The sequence below is a fragment of the Ochlerotatus camptorhynchus genome, unplaced genomic scaffold, assembly GCF_037179485.1.
Source record: "Ochlerotatus camptorhynchus isolate MF236.1 unplaced genomic scaffold, CSIRO-AGI_Acam_v1.1 ptg000023l, whole genome shotgun sequence".
Classification (NCBI taxonomy): Eukaryota; Metazoa; Arthropoda; class Insecta; order Diptera; family Culicidae; genus Ochlerotatus; species Ochlerotatus camptorhynchus.
This window is the reverse complement of record NW_027040515.1, coordinates 457414-480803: the sequence shown is the minus strand read 5'-3', so window position 1 is coordinate 480803 and position 23390 is coordinate 457414. Positions and strand designations below refer to the sequence as shown.

Sequence of the window (23390 nt, the reverse complement as noted above, 5' to 3'; positions counted from 1 at the left end):
TTTTTTTATTGTTGCCCATCTTATGCTGTGGTCTCTTAGGAACGAAGTCAGACTATAGAAAGCACTGTATGCTTTTCTTATTCTCTCTCTAGTAGTTTCTTTCCTAGTTAAACTGCTTGTAATGTAGGCTCCTAGATACCTTATTTTCGTCAGTACCTCTGTGTTTCCAATATTTCTCGCAATCTCTCTTGATGCTGTCTTATGTGGGTTTCTACGGTTCTGCGCAGATCCCACATTAAGTTGTAATGTTCTTCAGATTGGCCGTTCATGCCGTAGAGTTGACAATGTCCGTCCCTTTCCATTAGTCTTACTAATATTGCTCCATCATTATATCTCATCACTTCCATTTTGAATAATTTAGAGTCCTGATCTATTTACCTAATGATTTCTAAAGAAAATAATTTTAAAATGTTATACATTTCTTTGTTTATCTTCAGTGTTTTTGGGTTAGTTATTCGAATATTTAAAATATAATAAATAAATTTCTAGAATTTAGATGAATAGAGTATAAACATAGATAGACTAAAGATTGAGAGCGTTTGCGACAGCAATAGCATCAAAGTAGGAGTGAGATGTGTATGTATAGGAGGAGATAGAAGAAAAATTAAACTGGAAACTGCTGGACGTTAGCTTCAGGTTCTGTGTTAGTATTAGTATTGTTAGTGCAGAACCTTAGTGGACCCTCCCGGCGCCTCCAATCAGAGTTGGTGTTAGTATTTCAACTCTAACTCTAAGAGGTACGCTTTAATGACTGATATAGATTGCCTACTAAGGGACAAACCATGCAAAATTGACGCAGCACATTTTTGACTAGATTTAACCCCCCTCCCTTCTTTGTCCGTCACAAATTCTAAAAACTCCACCTCCCTTTCTTTAGAATGCTACGTCATTCATGCATGGTACCTAACTAGAAAATGGTTATTGATTATGTAATAGAAATGGTTAAATATGTAAGCTTGTAAATGTTCGTTATTATATGAAATCAATCAAAACATATTACCTTATTTTAATTATAATTAACTTATCCAAATAGAGATAACACTGATATATAACAAAACAAAGCAAAAAACAGGTAATAAATCAATAGCTAAATTAATAACTTAAGTGATTAAATCTTATTTATAAATTAGAAAGTAACATATTGGTTTACAAAGCAATAGTTAAAAGGCATCAATCAAATCATTTAAGCGTCGTTGATCCCTCCAGCAAAGGGGAGGGTAATTTAAGTTCCATTGTTTATGGATTCAAAATGAGTACTGCATAAATATAAACAATGATAAACATTTTGTTTTTTTAAAGAGAAAAATTATTGCAAATGTGCATCATCAGACGCCGTTTTCCTTCTGTGGCCTAGCCTAGTGATTAGCTAAAAATTCGCCTAACAAACAAAACAGTGTTTTCGTCTCAATAGCGACTTTCTTTTTGAAATATGGTCCTTTATGGATTTGCTCTTGGGTCAGAGAGCGTATAAGGCGTCGTTGTGCCAATTTGCTCGTGGCACATTTCCAGTATGAGAGAGTGATTGCAGTTTTCATTTTCATTTCATTTTATGATGTACAAGGGGGTCAGGGACCATGTCACCGATGTGAAAATTCACACCATCCATAATACACCAGGGAAGGGGAGAGGAGTGAGCAACACAGCATCTTTACCGATGGGTGTTAAAAAAGTTCTGCGAGGTACACTTATGATGAACCAGCTGCTCAGGGATTGTAGAAAGGAAAAGGGTTGGGTAGGTTTAAAATGCAGAATTAGATGCCGTTGCTATTGAATGCGCATGTTTAAATAACGTTGATCCAGGTACCTAGTATAAATTTGCATATCATCTAGTTATGATTATTGTCAATAATACTTACATTTCTATAAATATGATGCCTACCTATTTTTACCTTTTATGTGATACTTATCATCACAGAATCCAACTTTGAATCGTAGACCAGGTCCATTAACAATACACTCGTTCCGAGAAGGGGGTCATGGTACCACTTATCCTGTATAGTCATCTTCTTCTTCTTCTTCTTCAAGTTCGCTCACCACCCGGCATGAACGCTCGGTGCGGTTAATAATATCAAATAGTGTTACATGCAAACGAAAAAGAGATACAACCACGATTAGTTTTTGACGTAGGACTACGTCTTTGATTTCTATATGGGGGTACACTTTGTGAAAACCGAAAATGGAACATGTAACAAATTAAGAAAGATTTTGAACGTTAATAACTCAGCTGCCCCTGATCCAATTTCGATAATTTTATCACCAATCGATCAGAAATATGGCTACGCATCGATAACATCTACAACAAGAAACTATTGAAAAACTGGTAAATGTCCAGCATTGTCCAGAAGCGTCGAATTTACTAACAAATCCACCAATTACCTACTTACATATGCTGCTTCCCCAGCACAGTCGTCAGAGAGTAGTAAGTAGATGAAACAAGTCAAAGTGGCATTCGCCGCCGATCCTTGGGTGAGTGCGGATAGGGAGGATGGAATTACGTAATATTTTGCACACTCATCGCCATATTCAGAACCAAACGCAAATTCTTCAAGATAACCACCATCCGTCGTCTGGCTCGCCGTGGCTGTGTCTGACGTATCTTCGGTCTGATTTACGAGGTGTGCTAAAGGTGTTCCTGAAAAATGAGATCCGTGATGCTGTCACCTACACTAAACACACCAAGCGTAAGCGGCCATGGATGTCATCTACGCTTTGAAGTGACAGAGACGCACTCTGTTAGGTTTTTGGAGGTTAAATCATCACCAACTTTGGCAACAAAACGGCTCTTTTCAGGGCCACCAAGCTTATTACAGTAAAGAGTTGGAATAGAATTCATCCAAATTGTCCATATTCAGAACCAACGACTACACAAAATGCTCATGTAATCAAACTGGAAGCAGGGGTACAAATTATTAAATCGCCACGGCCGGATATTTTCGATGGAAGAAGCAACAATCTAGCATCTAATTCGACGAAGACGGCACTAACCATTTGTGAAGCCGAGTTATTTACCAAAGAGAGAGTCGATGAAGAGAATCGATCAGTGTAGATAGGACCTATTGAAAAGTGACGCGAGATTTGTTTTCCATAATGAGCTCCAATGCTACCGATGCCAGGGAGGCAGCTCCCACATCTGGACCCTACCAATCGACCCATCAACTCAACCGGGGACCAACGGCTTTATTTCCCGAAGGAAGGCGTGATCAGAGATGTTATGCCTTAGAACATGCCGGTGGCGCCGACTGAGATAGGACCCAAGCCTGCTGGGGTGAGAGGTAATCACGCTAACCACCGGCGCCGATATCTTTCAAGGTGATATCACGGCGAATGAGATCGACCCAAATTTGAGTTTAGTTTTCTCAGAAATAAGAAATAAAGTGCAGGAACACAGCGATGAGTAAATTTGCCTCATGTTTTCCCATGTTTTTCCAGGATTTTCCAGGGAAAAATTCCAGAATTTGAGAAAAGTAAAGATTGGATTCACTCAGTCTATTGGTACTACTCCGAGACTGAATAAAATTTTCGTCAATTTCCTCATTTTGTGGCAGATTTTTTTAGGTTTTCCACAGCAAACCATGAGACAAATTTACTCATCGCTGAGTTCCTCCAATTTTGGCGATTATGAGTGAACTAAACTCAAATTTGGGTCGTTCTCATTTGCCGTGTACGCAAAAGGAAAAAAAAACCAGTGTCGCTACTTGATAGCAAAATACTCATAATGGGAGGAGTCTTTGTAGCTTTTATACCACTTGGTAGCACATCATTCTGCTTTAACCTGAAAAGATATAAAAGAGCCCTGCTGTATGGCATTAGCTTATGATCAACTCAACTCAACATTAGCTGCTTGAACGTCAAGCAGTACAGTTCGGTCTTTGCTCGCTCTGTCGAGTTGTTCGATTAACCTATAGTTTGTTACAAACGTTCGCAGATATACTGTACGTCGCGTCGTCAGTAGTGTCGGTCGCATAGCGTGATGGGAAGACAGCGCTCTCGGAGCAGACTTCGTGACCAAGCGGAGAAGAAGAACAGTGGTGAGGGTAGCTCGGTACCTACCTCAAATAGGTACGCTACTCTGCCCACCGATGTTGGAAATACCAAACCAGTCCCGGTGAAGCGGACGAAAAAGAGGAAGAAGAATCAAGGACAATCCGATGGTACGAGCGGACGCGACGATGTTACCGCGACGAACGCCAGCGACATCGGTGATTTCGGCGACGCCGTCGAAACCGAGAATTCTGCCGGCCCGAGTGCGGTGAAAATCAAGCTTCCTCCACTGGTGGTGAAGCAAGTACCACTCAACACGCTGATTGGCGATCTCTCATCGCTGGGCGTTGCCGCTGAATTTAAACTTGGCAGGATCGGCACCAAGGTGATGCTGCGAACAAAAGCGGAGTACGAAGTGGCCGTGAAATATCTGAAGGATTCCAAGGCGGAATTCTTCACGCACGACATCCCCGGCGAGAAGCCCTTCAAGGTAGTCATCAGGGGTCTACCAAATTTCGACCCCAAGATGGTCGAAGCTGAAATCAACCGGTACAAGCTAGCCCCAATCGCTGTATTCCGAATGACAAGGAGAGACGAAAACGTGAAGACATACCCGGATTGCCTCTTCCTGGTGCACTTCCAGAAAGGGACGGTGACTCTCAATGCGCTGCAAGCCATCCGATCGATCTACTCCATCATCGTACGATGGGAGCCATACCGTGGCGGCCATCGTGACGTAACGCAGTGCCAGCGGTGCCTCAATTTTGGTCACGGTACCCGCAACTGCAACATCAAGCCACGCTGCAGCAACTGCGCTCAAGAACACGCCACTTCCAACTGCCCTGCGGATGGAGCCGTGGCGTTAAAATGCGCCAACTGTGGTGGTGCACATCAAGGTTCCGACAGACAGTGCTCCAAACGCGAGGACTTCAAACGCATCCGAAAGCAGGCGTCAAGCAACAATCAACCAGGACGCAAGAAGGACAAAACCCCAGCATTCAGGACGGAGGATTTTCCGCCTCTTCGTGCTCCCCAGCAAAGGCAAGCGAATTCGCGGGTGCAACCCGCCCCTCCTCAAGAAGCTTCCGGTGATTCTGCTGGCCAAAGCTCTCCATCCCCCCTGGATTCTGGAGACAACCAACAACGCAAAACAACAACCCCGATCTGTTCTCAGCGGATGAACTGATGGAAATTTTCGTCAACATGTCCGGTGCTCTTCGTAAGTGCCGCAATAAGCCCGAACAGATCCAAGTGCTCGGTAAGTTCATCATCCAGTATGGCGTCTAAACCGCTAACTATCGTCACCTGGAATGCTTGCTCCGTAAGAGCAAAAAGGATAGAGCTTGCCGACTTCCTCCGCAAGCACAGCATCGACGTGGGCCTTCTAACCGAGACCCATCTAAAGTCCGGCGACAGCTTCTGGTTGCCTGACCACAACATTATCCGGCTTGATCGCACCAGCTCCAGGGGGGGTGGTGTTGCGGTCGTCGTCAAGAAAGGAATAAAATACCACACTCTGTCCCATATCCGCACCTCTATCATCGAGGCCCTTGGTGTGGAGGTGGAGTCGTCGACTGGATACGTCCAGTTCATCGCCGTCTACTGCCCTCGACAGTGTGCCGCCAGCAGTGGACTAGCGGCTAAATTTAAGAAGGACCTGTCCACCATCACCCGTACCGGTTCCCGCTTCGTAGTTGGAGGAGATCTGAATGCTCGCCATGAGGCCTGGCGGAACTACCAGCAGAACCAGAACGGTCGTCTCCTGTTCGACCACTCACAGCATGGGCTGTACTCCGTTTGGTTTTCGGATGAACCAACATTCATCTCACCGGCGGGCAACCCATCGACGCTAGACCTGTTCCTGACAAATATCGGCTTGTCCAAGCCGGTAGCCTTGAACGAACTCAGCTCCGACCACCAACCGGTGGTGTCTGAGCTGGGCTGCAACGTGGCTCCTGCTTCAAGCCTGCGCAAGGACTATCATCACGTAAACTGGGCCCAGTTTGGACGCGTGGTAGACAGGCACATCATCGACAACCCGCCGCTTGACACCGTGGAGGACATCGACCGAGCGTTGGAGGGACTCCACCAAGCCATAACCGTGGCTGACGAGACGTGCGTCCGACGAGTTCCTGTGAGGGGTAAGTTTATTGCTATTGATTCCCACACCCAACTCTTAATTCGCCTGAGAAATGTTCGTAGACGCCAGTTTCAGAGGACTGGAGATCAAGCGAGGAAACGTGAAATGGCCGATCTGAACAAGGAGATTGCTTCCAGAATGGTCTCACTCCGGAACAAAAGTTTCGGGCGGCTTGTCCAGAATCTGGACGACCGCTCCAGACCATTCTGGAAAGTTGCCAAGGTCTTAAAGACGCACCCTAAACCCATTCCGCCACTAAAAGATGAAAATGATGACGATCGGCTCATAATTACCCCTCAGGAGAAAGCAAATGCGATTGGTGAGCATATTGCCAAATCGCACATGCTTGGCTCCAACATCCAAAGTCCGCTCGAAGTTCAGGTTGAACAATGCGTACTCAACCTTGATTCCTTCCCTTGTGCCATCCCTCCGGAGGATAGAATCACAGTGGAACAGATTTGCTCAGCGCTGAAATGCACCAAAAACATGAAGGCCCCCGGGTTTGACGGAATATTCAACCTAGTGTTGAAAAATCTCAGCATGAAGGTTCACTCTCTGCTGGCTGCTGTCTTCAACAGATGCTTGGAACTGCACTACTTTCCAAGTATCTGGAAGACAGCGAAAATCATACCTATCCGCAAACCCGGGAAGGACCCAACGCTAGCTTCAAGCTACAGACCAATCAGCCTCCTTTCAGCGCTGAGCAAATTGTTCGAGAAACTCATTCTCAATCGTTTGCTCAAGTTTGTCGAGGAAAATAACATTCTCCTTCCGGAACAGTTTGGGTTCAGAAAGGGGCACTCCACCAATCACCAGCTAGTGCGGGTGATGAATAACATCCGAAGTAATAAAGCTGTATCCAAGTCCACAGCCATGGCCTTGTTAGACGTTGAGAAAGCGTTTGACAATGTCTGGCACAATGGGCTTGTATACAAGCTTTGTAACTTCAACTTTCCATTACATCTGGTTAAAATTACCCGTAACTACCTCCAGCAAAGGTCGTTTAAGGTATCGTTGAATGGTTGTCTTTCAGACACGTTTTCCATCCCAGCTGGAGTCCCGCAAGGCAGTCTGCTGGGACCCTTGCTTTACAGCATTTACACTTCCGACATTCCTCCCCTTGGAGACGGTTGCGTGTTTTTCCTGTTCGCAGATGATACCGCAATAGCCGTCAAAGGAAGGATGCCTCGCGAAATAACGAACAAACTTCAACGATGCCTTAACGCCTTTGCTGATTATGCCACCACGTGGAAAATTAAAATCAATCCCTCCAAAACACAAGCGATCATGTTCCTACATCGGCAATCGCCCAAACTGAAACCGGCTCCATCTTGTACTGTAATCATGGATGGCACAAGGGTTGAGTGGTCCGCCGAAGTAACCTATCTCGGGATGTTGTTTGACGAAAAGCTCCTATTCCGCTCGCATGTGGAGAAAACCGTAGTCAAGTGTTCCGCCTTGGTTAGGAGTCTGTATCCGCTGATTTGCCGCAGATCCCGGCTCTCAAGGGTGAACAAACTGGCCGTCTACAAACAAATCATAGCACCTGCAATCCTCTACGCAGCTCCGGTGTGGGAATCATGTGCACAGACTCACAGGAACAAAATTCAGGTCGCTCAGAATAGAGTGCTGAGGATGGTTCTTGATCGTCCTTTCGACACTAGAATAACAAATTTACATGAAGAGGCAGGCATTGCCAAAATAGATTCCAAAATTAACGAAATTAAGACTAAATTTGCACAAAAATGTAATTTATCAGAACATGCTTTGATAAGCAATTTGTATATAGTAGGTTAGGTGTACATAGTAGTTGTAGGTTAGTTGTAGTTGTAAATAGTAGTTATAAGTAGTCTCCTTTTTCCAATTCAAATCATACCAATCCCACTAAGGTGGTCATACTTCAAAATAGGCCTGATAGGACTAGGAACTGTAAATAATAATTAAAATCTCAAATGTACTAAAGTTGAAAAGACGCATCTGTGTCACTTAACAAATTCATACATGTAAACCACACAATCACAAGAAATAAAGATCATTTAAATGGCAAAAAAATGGCATTAGCTTATTTTCGCTTCGGCAGCGTGGTGAGCAGCAATAGCAGCAGTAGGAAGGTGGTGGCTAGTCCACTCCTTCACACCTAACAAGCAACAATTGACTGGTCGTGGTAAAGGAGGCCCCAAGCGTCATCGCTCACTGCTCAATTTTTATAGCTTCACGGTCCATACTTGGTGACGAGTGACAAGGCAGCATGAAGCTGTTCAGATCGAGTCTTGCAGGTACGCATGATGATGATGACCTCGGCCACGAGCGTCACAAGTTCCTCCGAGGTGAACGGAGAATCTTCGACAGATTCACCTGAGACAGCACCAGCGTATGATAAACCAGAGGCGGTGGATGAACCTGGAATTGGCTTGTTGGTTGTTGAGCGGAAGCGGGGCTAGGTTCGGAACATGTCGACGGGGCTGGAGAGCTGGGTACTGGACTTCCGTTAGTACAGGAGGCGAACGATGATTACGAAGGCGACCGAACTGGTTGTTGATTGTGGCCTTCCGACGGATATTAATGAACTCCACTCGCTTGGGACATCCGCGATTGGAGGCATGATGGTTTCCACAGCAGTTGACACACGTTGGCTCGATGTCATCGACTTGCTCACAGGACGTAGTTGAGTGAGTTCCAGCACACTTGCCGCAGTTTTTGGTGCCATAGCCATATGAGAGGCAGTTCATACACTGCGTTACATCACGATGTTTGGGTTTGTAATGCTCCCAACTGATGATGACCTAAAACAGGCCCCGGATTTTGGATCTCAGAGCCACAAGACTGGTGGATCCCTTCGTGAAATGCACCAGGAACAACTGATCACGGAAGCTGGTGTTTTGGTTGGGACGTCGGTTCATCTGGAACACGGCCTCAGGTTGGAGCCCAAGCCGCTCCAGCTCGGACTTCACCGCAGCAGCCTCGAACGACGGTAATCCACGCAAAACCACCTTCAGTGGCTTGCTCGATGGCAGATCATGCGTGAAGAAGTCCACGTTGTTGTTCTTCAGGAAACCTCCTATTTGTTTGTACTCCTCCAGGCTGGAGCACATGATTTTGGTACCGATGCTGCAAAGCTTGAAGCGAGGCAGCAGCTTGTGTTTTGCCAGTTCGGCACCCAGCTTGGCAACATCCTTCACCGGTGTGAAAAGCGGGGCAATCCGCTCTCGTCTTGCAATGGGAACGGCGTCACCATCGCCATTTTCTTCCGGGAGTACTGCATACTGGTTGGCTTGCAGTACTCGTTTTCCGGCGTCATCCTGTGACGCGCTGGGCTTGATTAGCACCTTCTTTGAAGGGTCATTGGCACGTTTACGCACCATTTGTGTCGTGTTTGCAAGTTCAATTAAACTTGCCAGAACGCGAGAAGGTGGCGACACTTCCACGGCGCAACGCGACAGCACAAAACGAAACAAAATCGAATCGAAAACTCGAGCGAAAATACGGACTGAACAGCTCGACAGTCGAGCAAAGAATGATGAGTTGAGCCTAGACAGCAGCGCTCTTTTATATCTTTTCAGGTTAAATCAAAATGATGTGCAACCAAATGGTACTCGATTATGGCGACTGGGTTTGGGAAGAACGTTTATTTCATGAAAACAGTGATACAATCATCACTTTTTATTTGAACATTGGACATTACCACTTTTTCAATAGTTTATTGTTGAAAATCATCTCCCGACTGATGATTGCTACTTATGCGTAGAAATATTCGATCGATTGGTGATAAAATTATTGAAATTGGTCCAGGGGCAGCTGAGTTATTAATGTTCAAAATCTTTCATAATTTTGTTACACCGTTCCATTTTCGGTTTTCACAAAGTGTACCCCCTTATAGAAAGCACAGACGTAATCCTACGTCAAAAAACTGTCTTTGTAGTTAATTAATAGTCCCTTATGTTTTATTTTTAATAATGCCTAATTTAAACGTTGAAGAAAGTCAATTAAACGCAATTTTTGCGATAAAACTTGCTGAGATAAAATCCAGTTGTAAATATTTTTTCACACAATATCCACTCTTTATGCAACAGTTACATTTAACTCACAACGATATCTTTGCAAAATACTCAAATTGGATACTTGTCAAAGAACTCAATTTTGACTGGTTTCACTTAGGCTCTGAACCGTTTGGCGGATTTTTTTAACTTTTGGTTAAAATTTGACAGATAGAAAGTTATCGATTAACCCTGCTATCCGAGCGTGGTTATTTCTGACAGACAAGAAGTTAAATTTTGACAACCGTGGCTGAGTTCTTCTCGAAAACCGGTCGATCGACAGCACAGGCATTTTCGAACATAGCGAATAACTTTCGAAATGTCACTTTTCACCACACGGCCAATCATACCAATTCAGCGACTGAGAATAATTGACTCAGAGAATTTTCTTTCCATACGAAACTTATACTTAGATTTGGAAGAAACTGCACATAGGCTCGCTAAGATTGTCTGATTGGCCCTGCACGAGTTAAATTCAACTCGGCAAATGGTTGAGTTGAGTTGAGCTTGAGTCGTCGAGAAATTTTCCATTCCGAAAAATTCCTATACCGGTCCGGTCCGGGTATCGAACCCAGCCACCTCCATCATGGTCTTGTTTTGTAGCTTTGCCTTTACCGACTGAACTAAGGGAAGCCCCCATTGCGATTTGTGTAGCCCATAAAGCACCAAGTGAATTTGGCTAGGGGCATTTTCCATGGAGATTCAAGTTCAGCAAATTTTGTTTTATCTATTTCCTAAGAACTGATCCAAAGTCCCCCAATTGCCAAAGGATTTCTCAATTGTTTTCTCTACGGAACGATTACAGCCAATGTTGCTTCGAACCACAATATCATCCTTTTTAATGTGCTTTGCTTCCACCAACAACGTTAAACATTTAAAACAGATATTGCCTGGAACCGATTGCTTGCTACTCTTTCCGATCCATTCAAGTCGCTTTGCTCACTTGAACCAGCAAGGATTATCCTTCGATCTATTATTTCGGAATATTGACCTTCACCATTTATCGTCATTTTATGCTTTTCACTTGATATTATTTATTCTCTTCCATAATATGAATACGCACGTCAGCACAGTTTGATCTGCTGACGATGTATCATTCTTATTAAATTTTGTTAAAAATACTAAATTGTCTGGGAGTTCCCTAAATAGATAATTCCTTTGTTTACCTACTTGTGTTAGCTTTGTCGTCGGTACATGATTAGAGTGTCTTGATTGTTTGTAGAAATGTTTTACAAACGGTTACATTAATAAATCCCAGACGGGTGAAAGGGCACAACGGAACGAATAGGATACACTTTAGGCGAAAATCGTTCCCAGTTGCACCCGCTCTGTCTCGCTCTTTGATAATCAAGGTAGTTTGATGGTTGTTGGGATATTTCGTCGGTTACACGTATCTCCGGCGGCATGATAAAACAAAATCACAAAACTCAAACGCGAAACAATAACTGACCTTACTAGGAGGGGGATTTGCGTTAAATGCGACGTCACTTACAGACCCAACCGTGCTTTTCGCTGGGTCTTGAAGATACTATCAATGTTGGCGAATACGTCCGACGCACTTCGAGCGGCATCGACCCTGAAATGCTGTCCTCGCAGGGCATAGTATTCGGCCAATGGTTTGGTCTGTTTGTGGTAGGCTTCGAGACGCTTCACCAGTGCTGTGGCGGTATCGTCGCTACGACGCATCAGTGGCTCTCCGGTCACGTCGTCCGTCATTGGCAGCTTGGGTGGGGCGAACTCTTCGTGGTACGATCGACCACTGGCCTGGTGGATCATACGACCAGTAATACGACGCACCAGTAAGCTATCTTCGATGCCAAACTCCACCACAGCATCCAGTCCGGTTTTGCGCTTCTCCAGCAGATCGTCGAGCTTTTCAGCTTGCACCACCGTGCGGGGGAATCCATCCAGCAGGAATCCGTTCTTGCACTCCGGTTTGTCCAGGTTGGAATCGATCATATCGACCACCAGATCGTCGGACACCAGCTTGCCCTCGTCCATGACCTTCTTCAGCTGGGCGCCCAGCTTGGATCCGGCGGCGATTTCCGCACGCAGCATGTCACCAGTCGACAGGTGGCACACGCAGTATTTCTGCTTCAACAGGGGAGCCTGCGGATTGAAAGAAGTTGGAAAATAATCTTAAAATAATAATCTGCTTCTTATAAATAGTTTCATAATTCTGAATAATAACATTTAAGCTGTAATGAGCAATTGCAAGCCTGTTTCGAAGTAATTCGTAAAAATAATGTACGGAGATATGAACATTTTTTTCTGCAATAGTAAAAAACGGCACACCAAATATTATTTTTCGGGAAAGGATATTAGAAGGGGGGCTCTTCTCCACACTCATTGGGGCATGTTTTTTAAACAATTGTATGATTCTTATGTTGGAAGTGGAAGTAGGTTCTCAATAATACCGTATATCGTATATCGAGGTAATTTGAAAATTCTTGCGACCAGAACAAAGTTTCGAGATTCTTTTAGTTAGTTTAGTGTGCATGGACGTAAGGAAAATAATAATGTTCAACTGCCTAGGTGGTTTATGGACAGCCCCTTTTTGTAAGGAAACGGGAAATATGATTGATTGATTTATTTTTATTAGGGAGGCTTTCAGCCTGGGGCTGGTTCGCCTCCAACTCGGGAAATATGAGCGGGAAAGGGTTAGGAAAGATTAGTTTTATTAAAAAAAAAACAAATTCATGAACCTTTTCTAAATCATTGCGTTAGTCAAGTTGTGGAAAATTTAGTTTTAGCCAAAAAATGCTGATAATTAAACAATGTTGCAAAATTTCAGTACTCTCAACATTTTTGGAAAACCTATGCTCGGAATTGAAAATTTTAATCTTGGAATTCTTGATCATTTGCTTTTTCTAAGTTTCAATATCTTTTATATCCTATGAACTCCAGATTTTGTGTGATGTTTGTTTAATCAAGATAATTAATTCCATGAGGTTGATTTTCTTTTTTCAATTATCTTTCCTTGTTCCCATTTAACGAAGAAGAAAAACCTCAGCCCTACACATTTTACTGTGTAGAACCTACACCCTCAGCTTCAAGTGAATTTCAGTCATATGTTCAATTTCATTACGTAAAATCTGTTACTAAAACAAACCCGTCGATTTTACGGCTCGATATCGTTATCATCTTGACTGCCTCTGGGACAGAACTGATACGAGATTCTTTCCATTACGTCTACTACGAAAATAACAACAAGCGTGGCACTGTGAAAGTGTTGTTCCTAACTTCCAAAGAAAGCAAAATCACACGATCGCCATCACCCGCTTGTTAGAGGAGAACATAAGACGAGCCTCTACTAGGTACCGACATAGGTATATGTAATTCGCGTCAAGATTAATCCCAGCTCATTCACCGCAACTTTCATTTTCGTTTCAGATCATCAATCTGTTTCGAAATCCATACGAAAAAGCAGCACTGCGCGCGTATTTAAAATTAGATTAGATATTATACCAAGCGACTCTACTGGCTCAGGAAGAAGTGACCTTTGTCCCTAAATCTAGATATCTGTCCATTCTGCAGATAACAGTGCTATGCAGCTAGAGTGCACCTGAGCGTATTGCTGCACACTGATAACAATAAATTATCCTGTCATTATTCATTGGAGCAAGGGGCCTTAAAGCTTGAAATAGCAAAATAACGCCACATCGATAAAAACATGCTTCATTTCTTCGCTTCGTTTCCCTCTCATTACCGCAAGAGCTAAATGTTCGCGGTTTCGGTGGTCACCGCCAAACTGGATGGATCAAGAACAAACTTAGCGATGTCTGATAAACAAGTTAAGCTTGCAAACTAAGTCCTTGGCTTTTGATAATTTTAGCAGCTAGATACGTTTAAATATCGCAGCGCTAAGGAAGTTATGTAATGCACCTTTAATAAAATCATAATCGCGAAAGGCACCACAACAATGTAGGAATAAGCACACGTAGCACGGCACGGGACGGTGGGGTGAAGTAAATTTTCGCTTACCCCTCGGATCAAGGTCAAAATGTCTTCTTGCTAAATTCTACCAATGCTCGCGAATAGATGGCAATAGAAATTCGACTTACCTGCGTTCCCTTGCCCGAACCGGGCGGTCCCAACAGGATGGCATTGATACCGATGGCTTGCTCCTGCTCAGGAATCGGCACTGCTGCGGCGGCTGCTGCATTCGGGGCCATCTTTCACGCACTCACTGTACTTTTTGTTTAGTTTGACGATCCAGGAAAGAAATTGTAACCGGTAAACACGGGTAACTACTTGGGAATAACGTGCCGGAAACTTACCAAGCTAAAATACGAAATGAGCAGAAAGCTGACGCTGGTGGGAAGCGCTGTTGGAATGAAAATTTGAAGCACACTAGGTTCCCCGGTAGAAACGACCCGCACACGAGTGTTTCGCTGGTTCCGAACGGCACTGACAAACGACTGACTGATGCGAAGCTGATCGCGGAGTGAAGTGAACGAACGGTTGGAGAAAGTGCGAGTGACGGACTGACGGTGTTCGAACTTATCGTTTTACTGTCGATCAGGAACGATATTTTTAGCACGGATTTTTTCATGGACGGGAAACACGATATAATGCATGATGGGGAAAATTAAGGTTTGAAGGAAGCGTCCTGTCTCGAGAAAAATTGTATGTGCTAAAATTGCTTGGGGATACCGTAGAGCCCCGTTAGTTTGAATAGCTAAAATGCCGATTCAAATGTGCAGCGATCCTATCTGTCAAAACCATGGCCATTTTTTAACTAGATAAAAATAATTCGTCCGGAATAGATTACGAACCAACTCACCAACGCGTGTTCGTGGCTACGATAAACATTTTCCGCGAACACGGCGGCAGATGCCAGTTTTGTGCCTTGATCATAAATTTCATTGTTTATGGGTATAGGCCTGTATAGAGATCGAAGCGGAGCGAAAACCTCATACAAAATACTAAATTTTTCACCTGCGTGAAAAACGCAATTGGCAAATTTTTCACTACGCTTTGAACTGTATGTACACCGTGTACACGCATGCCGCGCTAGCGAAAAGAGCAGCAGCTAAGCGAAAAGTTGACGTTTCGAGAAAGAGCGTATCTGTCAGATTTTCACTTCACCGGAGGTGTATACTGATCGATTTCGTTTCACATGAACTGTAAACTGCGAAAATGGTCCACAACCTTTTTCGCTAGCGAAATTTCATGATTTTTCGCGTGCTTCAATTTTCGTTTCGCTTCGATCTGTATACTAGGCTTATTGAGGTAAACAGATATTTCTTATACCCTGTTCACATTACAGCCTATATCACGTAATATAGGCTGTCTTGCAATGAACACTCATACATAGGATTTCCAGTGAAAACTAGATGTATGAGTGCTCATTGCAAGACAGCGTATATCACGTGATATACGCTGTAATGTGAACGGGGTATAAGGGAGCGAGCTGTCAGCGAATAGATTTTGTGTCAAGGATCAAAAATTTTAATCTTGATGCATACGGGATCGATACATTTATCGTTGTGCTCAGAAAACGAAGCTCTATTAGAGATGTATAAAAATCGGTATATTTTTCGAAGTTATACCCTGGACAGACTATGGCTTATATCACGTAATATAGGCTGGCTTGCAATGAGCACCCATACATCTAGTTTTCACTTGAAATCCTATGTATGAGTGCTCATTGCAAGACAGCTTATATTACATGATATAAGCCATAGTCTGTCCGGGGTATTAAACAACCAAATTTGTATGGTCATTAATGTTGGTGATCCAAATTGCTCACACGCAGAGAATTTTCATGTAGTTGAAACTAAAAATATAAGTTTTGAATTCAACAATTCGATATTTTTATTTCTAAAATTAGTTATTATTGAATCTACAATATTTTCTTATAAATTCAAAAAAACATATTTTTGGGTTTAAAAATATCGTCGATTAAAAAAAAAGTTTGTTGATACATTTTGTCAGTGTATATCCCAACAAACAATTGAGAGCTCTTATAAAACACCTGAGTTGATCAAACGTTGAATAATAGCTTCCAGAGTTGAACAAGAATGTAGTTGTATTGCCATTTGATTAAAAGTTTTAAAAGCTGTTGGAGCACTCTTAAATGATTGTTTACGTTCGGTTTAACTATATGCTTTATAAGACCTACGATAACTTTTATAGCACCTTAGTTAAACTGATTGACAAGAGCTATATAGAACGTGAAATAAACGCATCAAAACAAACCATTGGGAGCTCTTATACAACACCTGAGTTGATCAAACGTTGAATAATAGCTTCCAGAGTTGTACAAGAATGTAGTTGTATTGCCATTTGGTTAAAAGCTTCAAAAGCTGCTTGGAGCACTCTTAAATGATTGTTTACGTTCGGTTAAACTGTTTGACAGGAGCCATATAGGATGTGGAATAAACGCATCAAAACAAACCATTGGGAGCTCTTATAAAACACCTGAGTTGATCAAACGTTGAATAATAGCTTCCAGAGTTGTACAAGAATGTAGTTGTATTGCCTTTTTGGTTGAACGCTTCAAAAGCTGCTTGGAGCACTCTTAAATGATTGTTTACGTTCGGTTAAACTGTTTGACAGGAGCCATATAAGATGTGGAATAAACGCATCAAAACAAACCATTGGGAGCTCTTATAAAACACCTGAGTTAATCAAACGTTGAATAATAGCTTCCAGAGTTGTACAAGAATGTAGTTGTATTGCCATTTGGTTAAAAGCTTCAAAAGCTGCTTGGAGCACTCTTAAATGATTGTTTACGTTCGGTTAAACTGTTTGACAGGAGCCATATAGGATGTGGAATAAACGCATCAAAACAAACCATTGGGAGCTCTTATAAAACACCTGAGTTGATCAAACGTTGAATAATAGCTTCCAGAGTTGTACAAGAATGTAGTTGTATTGCCATTTGGTTAAAAGCTTCAAAAGCTGCTTGGAGCACTCTTAAATGATTGTTTACGTTCGGTTAAACTGTTTGACAGGAGCCATATAGGATGTGGAATAAACGCATCAAAACAAACCATTGGGAGCTCTTATAAAACACCTGAGTTGATCAAACGTTGAATAATAGCTTCCAGAGTTGTACAAGAATGTAGTTGTATTGCCATTTGGTTAAAAGCTTCAAAAGCTGCTTGGAGCACTCTTAAATGATTGTTTACGTTCGGTTAAACTGTTTGACAGGAGCCATATAGGATGTGGAATAAACGCATCAAAACAAACCATTGGGAGCTCTTATAAAACACCTGAGTTGATCAAACGTTGAATAATAGCTTCCAGAGTTGTACAAGAATGTAGTTGTATTGCCTTTTTGGTTGAACGCTTCAAAAGCTGCTTGGAGCACTCTTAAATGATTGTTTACGTTCGGTTAAACTGTTTGACAGGAGCCATATAAGATGTGGAATAAACGCATCAAAACAAACCATTGGGAGCTCTTATAAAACACCTGAGTTGATCAAACGTTGAATAATAGCTTCCAGAGTTGTACAAGAATGTAGTTGTATTGCCATTTGGTTAAAAGCTTCAAAAACTGCTAGGAGCACTCTTAAATGATTGTTTACGTTCGACCAACCACAATTTTGTTGCTAAAAATAGCACAAGTGATAGGCATGTTTATATAACCATAAGGCAATGATTATTCGACTGCAAGAGAAGTTACTCAAGATGAGCTTGATATACTTCTCTCATATGATCAAAATATGTATTCAAGAATAGAGCAGATGGAAACAGAAGCGGCTGGCAATCCGGGATCATGAGTTCGAATCTTGCTTCGAGAAACCTTTGGTGGAGTAGAGGTAAATTATATATAGGTGTTATTAATAAATGCAAACATTAATTTAAGACATATATCATATAATCAACGATAACATTTCTAGATAAATTCTCTCAATTAATGATTAGAGAGATTAATTGAAAGAATATCAATCAAAGATTAAACAGATGCTTGTTACTACTTCCTCCATGATCACAGAATGTGAATTATGGCATAATTACATATTTTTTCAATGTGCACAAATAAATTAAATTAATAAAAACTGTACAAGCAATTATTTTGGCGTACCACGACAATTGTTAAACTAATTTTAATCTGTGAATATTGTGAGTACTTACACAACGGTTATTAAAGAGTCATTAAAAAGTGCTATAAACGCTTTTCACCGCTTGCTGTATAGTAATTATTTAGGAGTCATAAAAGAGTGTAACAAACGCCTCTCAGGTTCAATCTCTAATACATTTCGAAGCAGCTGTTAGGAGGTGTCTACAAACGTTGTATTAGAGCTTTCACCAAAACAATAAAGCTTGAGTTTAAATATGTATCTATAAACGTTGTATAAAAGTTGCTTCTATCCGGTTGTTAAGGAGTCATTGAAAAGTGTTATAAACGCTTTTCACCGCTTGCTGTACAATGATTATTTAGGAGTCATAAAAGAGTGTAACAAACGCCTCTCAGGTTTCCTCTCTACTAAATTTCAAAGCAGCTGTCAGGAAGTGTCTACAAACGTTGTATAAGAGCTTTCACCAAAACAATAAAGCTTGACTTTAAATATGTATCTATAAACGTTGCATAAAAGTTGCTTCTATCCGGTTGTTAAGGAGTCATTGAAAAGTGCTATAAACGCTTTTCACCGCTTGCTGTACAATGATTATTTAGGAGTCATAAAAGAGTGCAACAAACGCCTCTCAGGTTTACTCTCTACTAAATTTCAAAGCAGCTGTCAAGAAGTGTCTACAAACGTTGTATAAGAGCTTTCACCAAAACAATAAAGCTTGACTTTAAATATGTATCTATAAACGTTGCATAAAAGTTGCTTCTATCCGGTTGTTAAGGAGTCATTGAAAAGTGCTATAAACGCTTTTCACCGCTTGCTGTACAATGATTATTTAGGAGCCATAAAAGAGTGTAACAAACGCCTCTCAGGTTTCCTCTCTACTAAATTTCAAAGTAGCTGTCAGGAAGTGTCTACAAACGTTGTATAAGAGCTTTCACCAAAACAATAAAGCTTGACTTTAAATATGTATCTATAAACGTTGTATAAAAGTTGCTTCTATCCGGTTGTTAAGGAGTCATTGAAAAGTGCTATAAACGCTTTTCACCGCTTGCTGTACAATGATTATTTAGGAGCCATAAAAGAGTGTAACAAACGCCTCTCAGGTTTCCTCTCTACTAAATTTCAAAGTAGCTGTCAAGAAGTGTCTACAAACGTTGTATACGAGCTTTCACCAAAATAATAAAGCTTGAGTTTAAATATGTATCTATAAACGTTGTATAAAAGTTGCTTCTATCCGGTTGTTAAGGAGTCATTGAAAAGTGCTATAAACGCTTTTCACCGCTTGCTGTACAATGATTATTTAGGAGTCATAAAAGAGTGCAACAAACGCCTCTCAGGTTTACTCTCTACTAAATTTCAAAGCAGCTGTCAAGAAGTGTCTACAAACGTTGTATACGAGCTTTCACCAAAATAATAAAGCTTGAGTTTAAATATGTATCTATAAACGTTGTATAAAAGTTGCTTCTATCCGGTTGTTAAGGAGTCATTGAAAAGTGCTATAAACGCTTTTCACCGCTTGCTGTACAATGATTATTTAGGAGTCATAAAAGAGTGCAACAAACGCCTCTCAGGTTTACTCTCTACTAAATTTCAAAGCAGCTGTCAAGAAGTGTCTACAAACGTTGTATACGAGCTTTCACCAAAATAATAAAGCTTGAGTTTAAATATGTATCTATAAACGTTGTATAAAAGTTGCTTCTATCCGGTTGTTAAGGAGTCATTGAAAAGTGCTATAAACGCTTTTCACCGCTTGCTGTACAATGATTATTTAGGAGCCATAAAAGAGTGTAACAAACGCCTCTCAGGTTTCCTCTCTACTAAATTTCAAAGTAGCTGTCAGGAAGTGTCTACAAACGTTGTATAAGAGCTTTCACCAAAACAATAAAGCTTGACTTTAAATATGTATCTATAAACGTTGTATAAAAGTTGCTTCTATCCGGTTGTTAAGGAGTCATTGAAAAGTGCTATAAACGCTTTTCACCGCTTGCTGTACAATGATTATTTAGGAGCCATAAAAGAGTGTAACAAACGCCTCTCAGGTTTCCTCTCTACTAAATTTCAAAGTAGCTGTCAGGAAGTGTCTACAAACGTTGTATAAGAGCTTTCACCAAAATAATAAAGCTTGAGTTTAAATATGTATCTATAAACGTTGTATAAAAGTTGCTTCTACTCCTATACCGCGTATACATATAATGCTGTAGTTGAACAGGTTCTCCAAACCAGTGTAAACAAGAGTTTTACAGAAGTTGTAATAAACAAATTGTACAGTTATTATTCAGCATGCAGTTGAATAAAATCACAATGGAAGCGTTTCTTCAACAAGAAATTGATTTTGGATAAACGTTTTACTGAATACGTTAGACAACACCTTTGTGTTGCAGTTGTATAGGTTCTCCAAACCAGTGTAAACAAGGGTTTTATAAAAGTTGTGGTTAACACATTGTGCAATTATTATTCAACTTGCAGCTGAACAAAATCAAAACGAAAGCGTTTCTTCAACTGGAAATTGTTACTTGGGATGTCAAGTGCAGTCGGCAAAGTGACCGCCATTTTGTGACATCTAAAAATCAAAATGAGTTCGTCGGAAGTATTTATAGTGATTGATGACGTTTATCGTACGTAGTGTGCGTCACGTATACGTATAATACGCAAAATGTTTTCATCGGGAAAAAAAAACTTCATAGCGGAAAATTTTCCCAAAGAAAACAAATCACTTACACAATTATACTTTAGCAATCTCTATTGAAGAGGTCGTGGTGGAAGAAGTGTCCGCTGAAATCGTTGAAACCGTGGAGATATTAAATAGCTTTGGACTGTCTGCGGCGGTCATTGACTATTTTATCGGTGAGTAATTTCTGCATTTAATTGATGAAAAATCCTTGAATTAATAGTTTGTTTCCAGCTAACGATTAAACAGCCGAAAAATTAAGGATCATCGAGCGTCGTGAAGTGGAAGAACTAATTCCGGTCCCCTTTTTGGCAGAGCGAACAAATTTTATTTTCGGACTGAACACCTGGAGAAAAGCACAGGTAAATATGGATATTATTTTCCCATAAAAAATATTGACATAGTTTATGATCATTATATATTTGATTTATAATGCCTCTATTTTTCTCTTTCACAGGAACAGGGCATTTCTGTTCTAACGGAACAGCTTGCGCCGTTGCAGGTAATCGCTGGTACCGCAGAAAACAAAGTAACTCGACAAAACTGCACGGCTACTTATTTACTTGGCTCTTCGACCAAGGGTCAGGTAATCATCCACAAATATCAAAAAGATAATTTCCTGTCGAGAGGCGACAAAAAGATCATCACGCACATTGTTGTGGATGAGTTTAAATATAAGTTTTCCAAGCTGCGAATTGCTGGATAGAGCAGCTGAACTACGCAATCTGTTCCCAAGCGAGCCACAGGTACAGTATATACGAAATTCATCACTAAAGAAAACTCCAGTTTATTTAAGCTTACGCCAGTCTTTAACAGTGTAAAATGCATCATAACCTCAAAAATTACGTCTAGCCAGTTAGTTTTTCATGTCATGTGGTGGCACCGCATCTAAATACGCTTCGTTTTTTTTTTGATTTATATATATAAAAAAATCAATTGTAACGGTAATTGTAATTATATAAATTTATTAAATAATTAAATGGAATAAATGTATTAAAAAACCAAATTGTTCAAACAACTGAAACCAAAAAAGGAATATCATTGAACCAACAATTTATATTGTTCATTTAATGAATGACAATGGTTGATTTAACAATTTATTTTTTAATTCAAAAAATAAAACTTGTATTTTCAAAGATTTTTTCGAAAATAATATTGCTAACTCAGTAAATAAAAAGTTGATTCAACAAATATAAATTGTTGTTTCAAAGATTGTTTCGCCATTTCAAAGAAAATATGTTTTGGTCCATGAGTTATCTATATTATAGAGACAAAAATTATTTTCATTAAAGTCAATAAAAAAAATTATTGGTGTCAATATTTATCGTTAGCCGGGAGACAACTTTTTTTTTATTGAATTCAATACAGAATCTTGTTGAAATTAAAAAGTATTTCTCTGCGTGCATACATGAGCCATTCAAAAAGGAATAAGCATTAGCCGGCGCCGGTGGTGTAGTGGTAAGCGTGACTGTTTTCTCACCCCAATGAGTCTGGGTTCAATCCCAGCCGAGGTCGGTGGGACTTTTCTGAGGCATAAACATATCTGGTCACGTCTTCCTTCGGAAGGGAAGTAAAACCGTCGGTCCCGGCCCATGTGTGTTTCACTGGGTGCGATATCCTACGCAGGTTTGGAAGCTGCCTTCCTGCACATTCGATTGCCGTCAATGGATGGCAATCGATATCCGTTGGTGATTGGCACTATTTTGCGGAACAGAGACCGATGTTAAATAAAAGAATTAATGAAGAAAAGGAATCAGCAGAAATCTCGCGTCACTTTTCAAATAGCCCAATGTAACATATCCGCCATTTTGAGAAAATCGAAGTTGAAGTTCGACAGATTATCATTTTAACTGTTTAGGATACTACATTTTGCAATACTATTTTTACCGTACGTACGAAAATTCAGTAGAAACGGAAAATCACTATTTTAGTTTGAACTCATGCCACAACATAGAAAAAATCGAGGGGGCGACACATCTAAATCTCAATTCTAGATGCTCATAATTTCTCACACTAGCGAATAAATCTTCGAAAAATCTTCTTTCATTTCTCGCATCTACTTGCATCGCGCATCATCTTGTTGCAGGAAATCTTCAAATCGAGATAAATCTTCTTTCTATCTACTCAGCGTACGCGCAGCTAGCCGCAGTAAAACACAATACTTCCTGCATCGTAGATAGAGTCGCCCCCCTCGGAAAAAAATCGTATAGCATGTTTTAACTAGTCAAGTTGTACATCGGACATGTTACAAAGAGTTCTCTAGTATTAGTTAGCAGTTTCACTAATACAAGCATTTTACTGGTTGAAAATAAAAAAAAAACAAACCGCTGTCAAGTCGAACACATTGACAGCTGATTTCGTGGTTGAAAATAATAAACAAATCGATTCAACGTTGTATTGGTGAAATCTTGCGACAAGAAGTCAATTGGACGATTTTTCTCAATGACGTTTGTTCTACATGATAATAGATTCCCTTTCACAGATTTCAGAATAGAGTACCTAACCATAGATTGGTTTGCCATGCACCGCCTTTAGAAAAT

At 40.9% G+C, this 23390-nt stretch overlaps 1 protein-coding gene across 1 annotated transcript; it reads right to left on the bottom strand.

Annotated features, from left to right (window-relative positions):
* Window positions 1-10970: 10970 nt before the first annotated feature.
* Ak2 (Adenylate kinase 2) lies at window positions 10971-14588 on the bottom strand. The gene is made up of 3 exons (XM_065228294.1): window positions 14436-14588; window positions 14220-14349; window positions 10971-12264 (listed from the first exon to the last, which is right to left on the bottom strand). Exons 2-3 carry the CDS (start codon window positions 14328-14330, stop codon window positions 11644-11646), a joined length of 732 nt encoding a protein of 243 aa, XP_065084366.1. The 5' UTR covers window positions 14331-14349; window positions 14436-14588; the 3' UTR covers window positions 10971-11643.
* Between the last annotated feature and the right edge of the window lie 8802 nt (window positions 14589-23390).

What these genes read in the sequence shown, in the direction of transcription:
- Ak2 (XM_065228294.1), bottom strand. Translation starts at nt 14,330, where the DNA reads ATGGCCCCGAATGCAGCAGCCGCCGCAGCAGTGCCGATTCCTGAGCAG. An exon ending in GTTCGGGCAAGGGAACGCAG is followed by an intron (nt 12,265 to 14,219) that starts GTAAGTCGAATT and finishes TTCAATCCGCAG; the next exon opens with GCTCCCCTGTTGAAGCAGAA.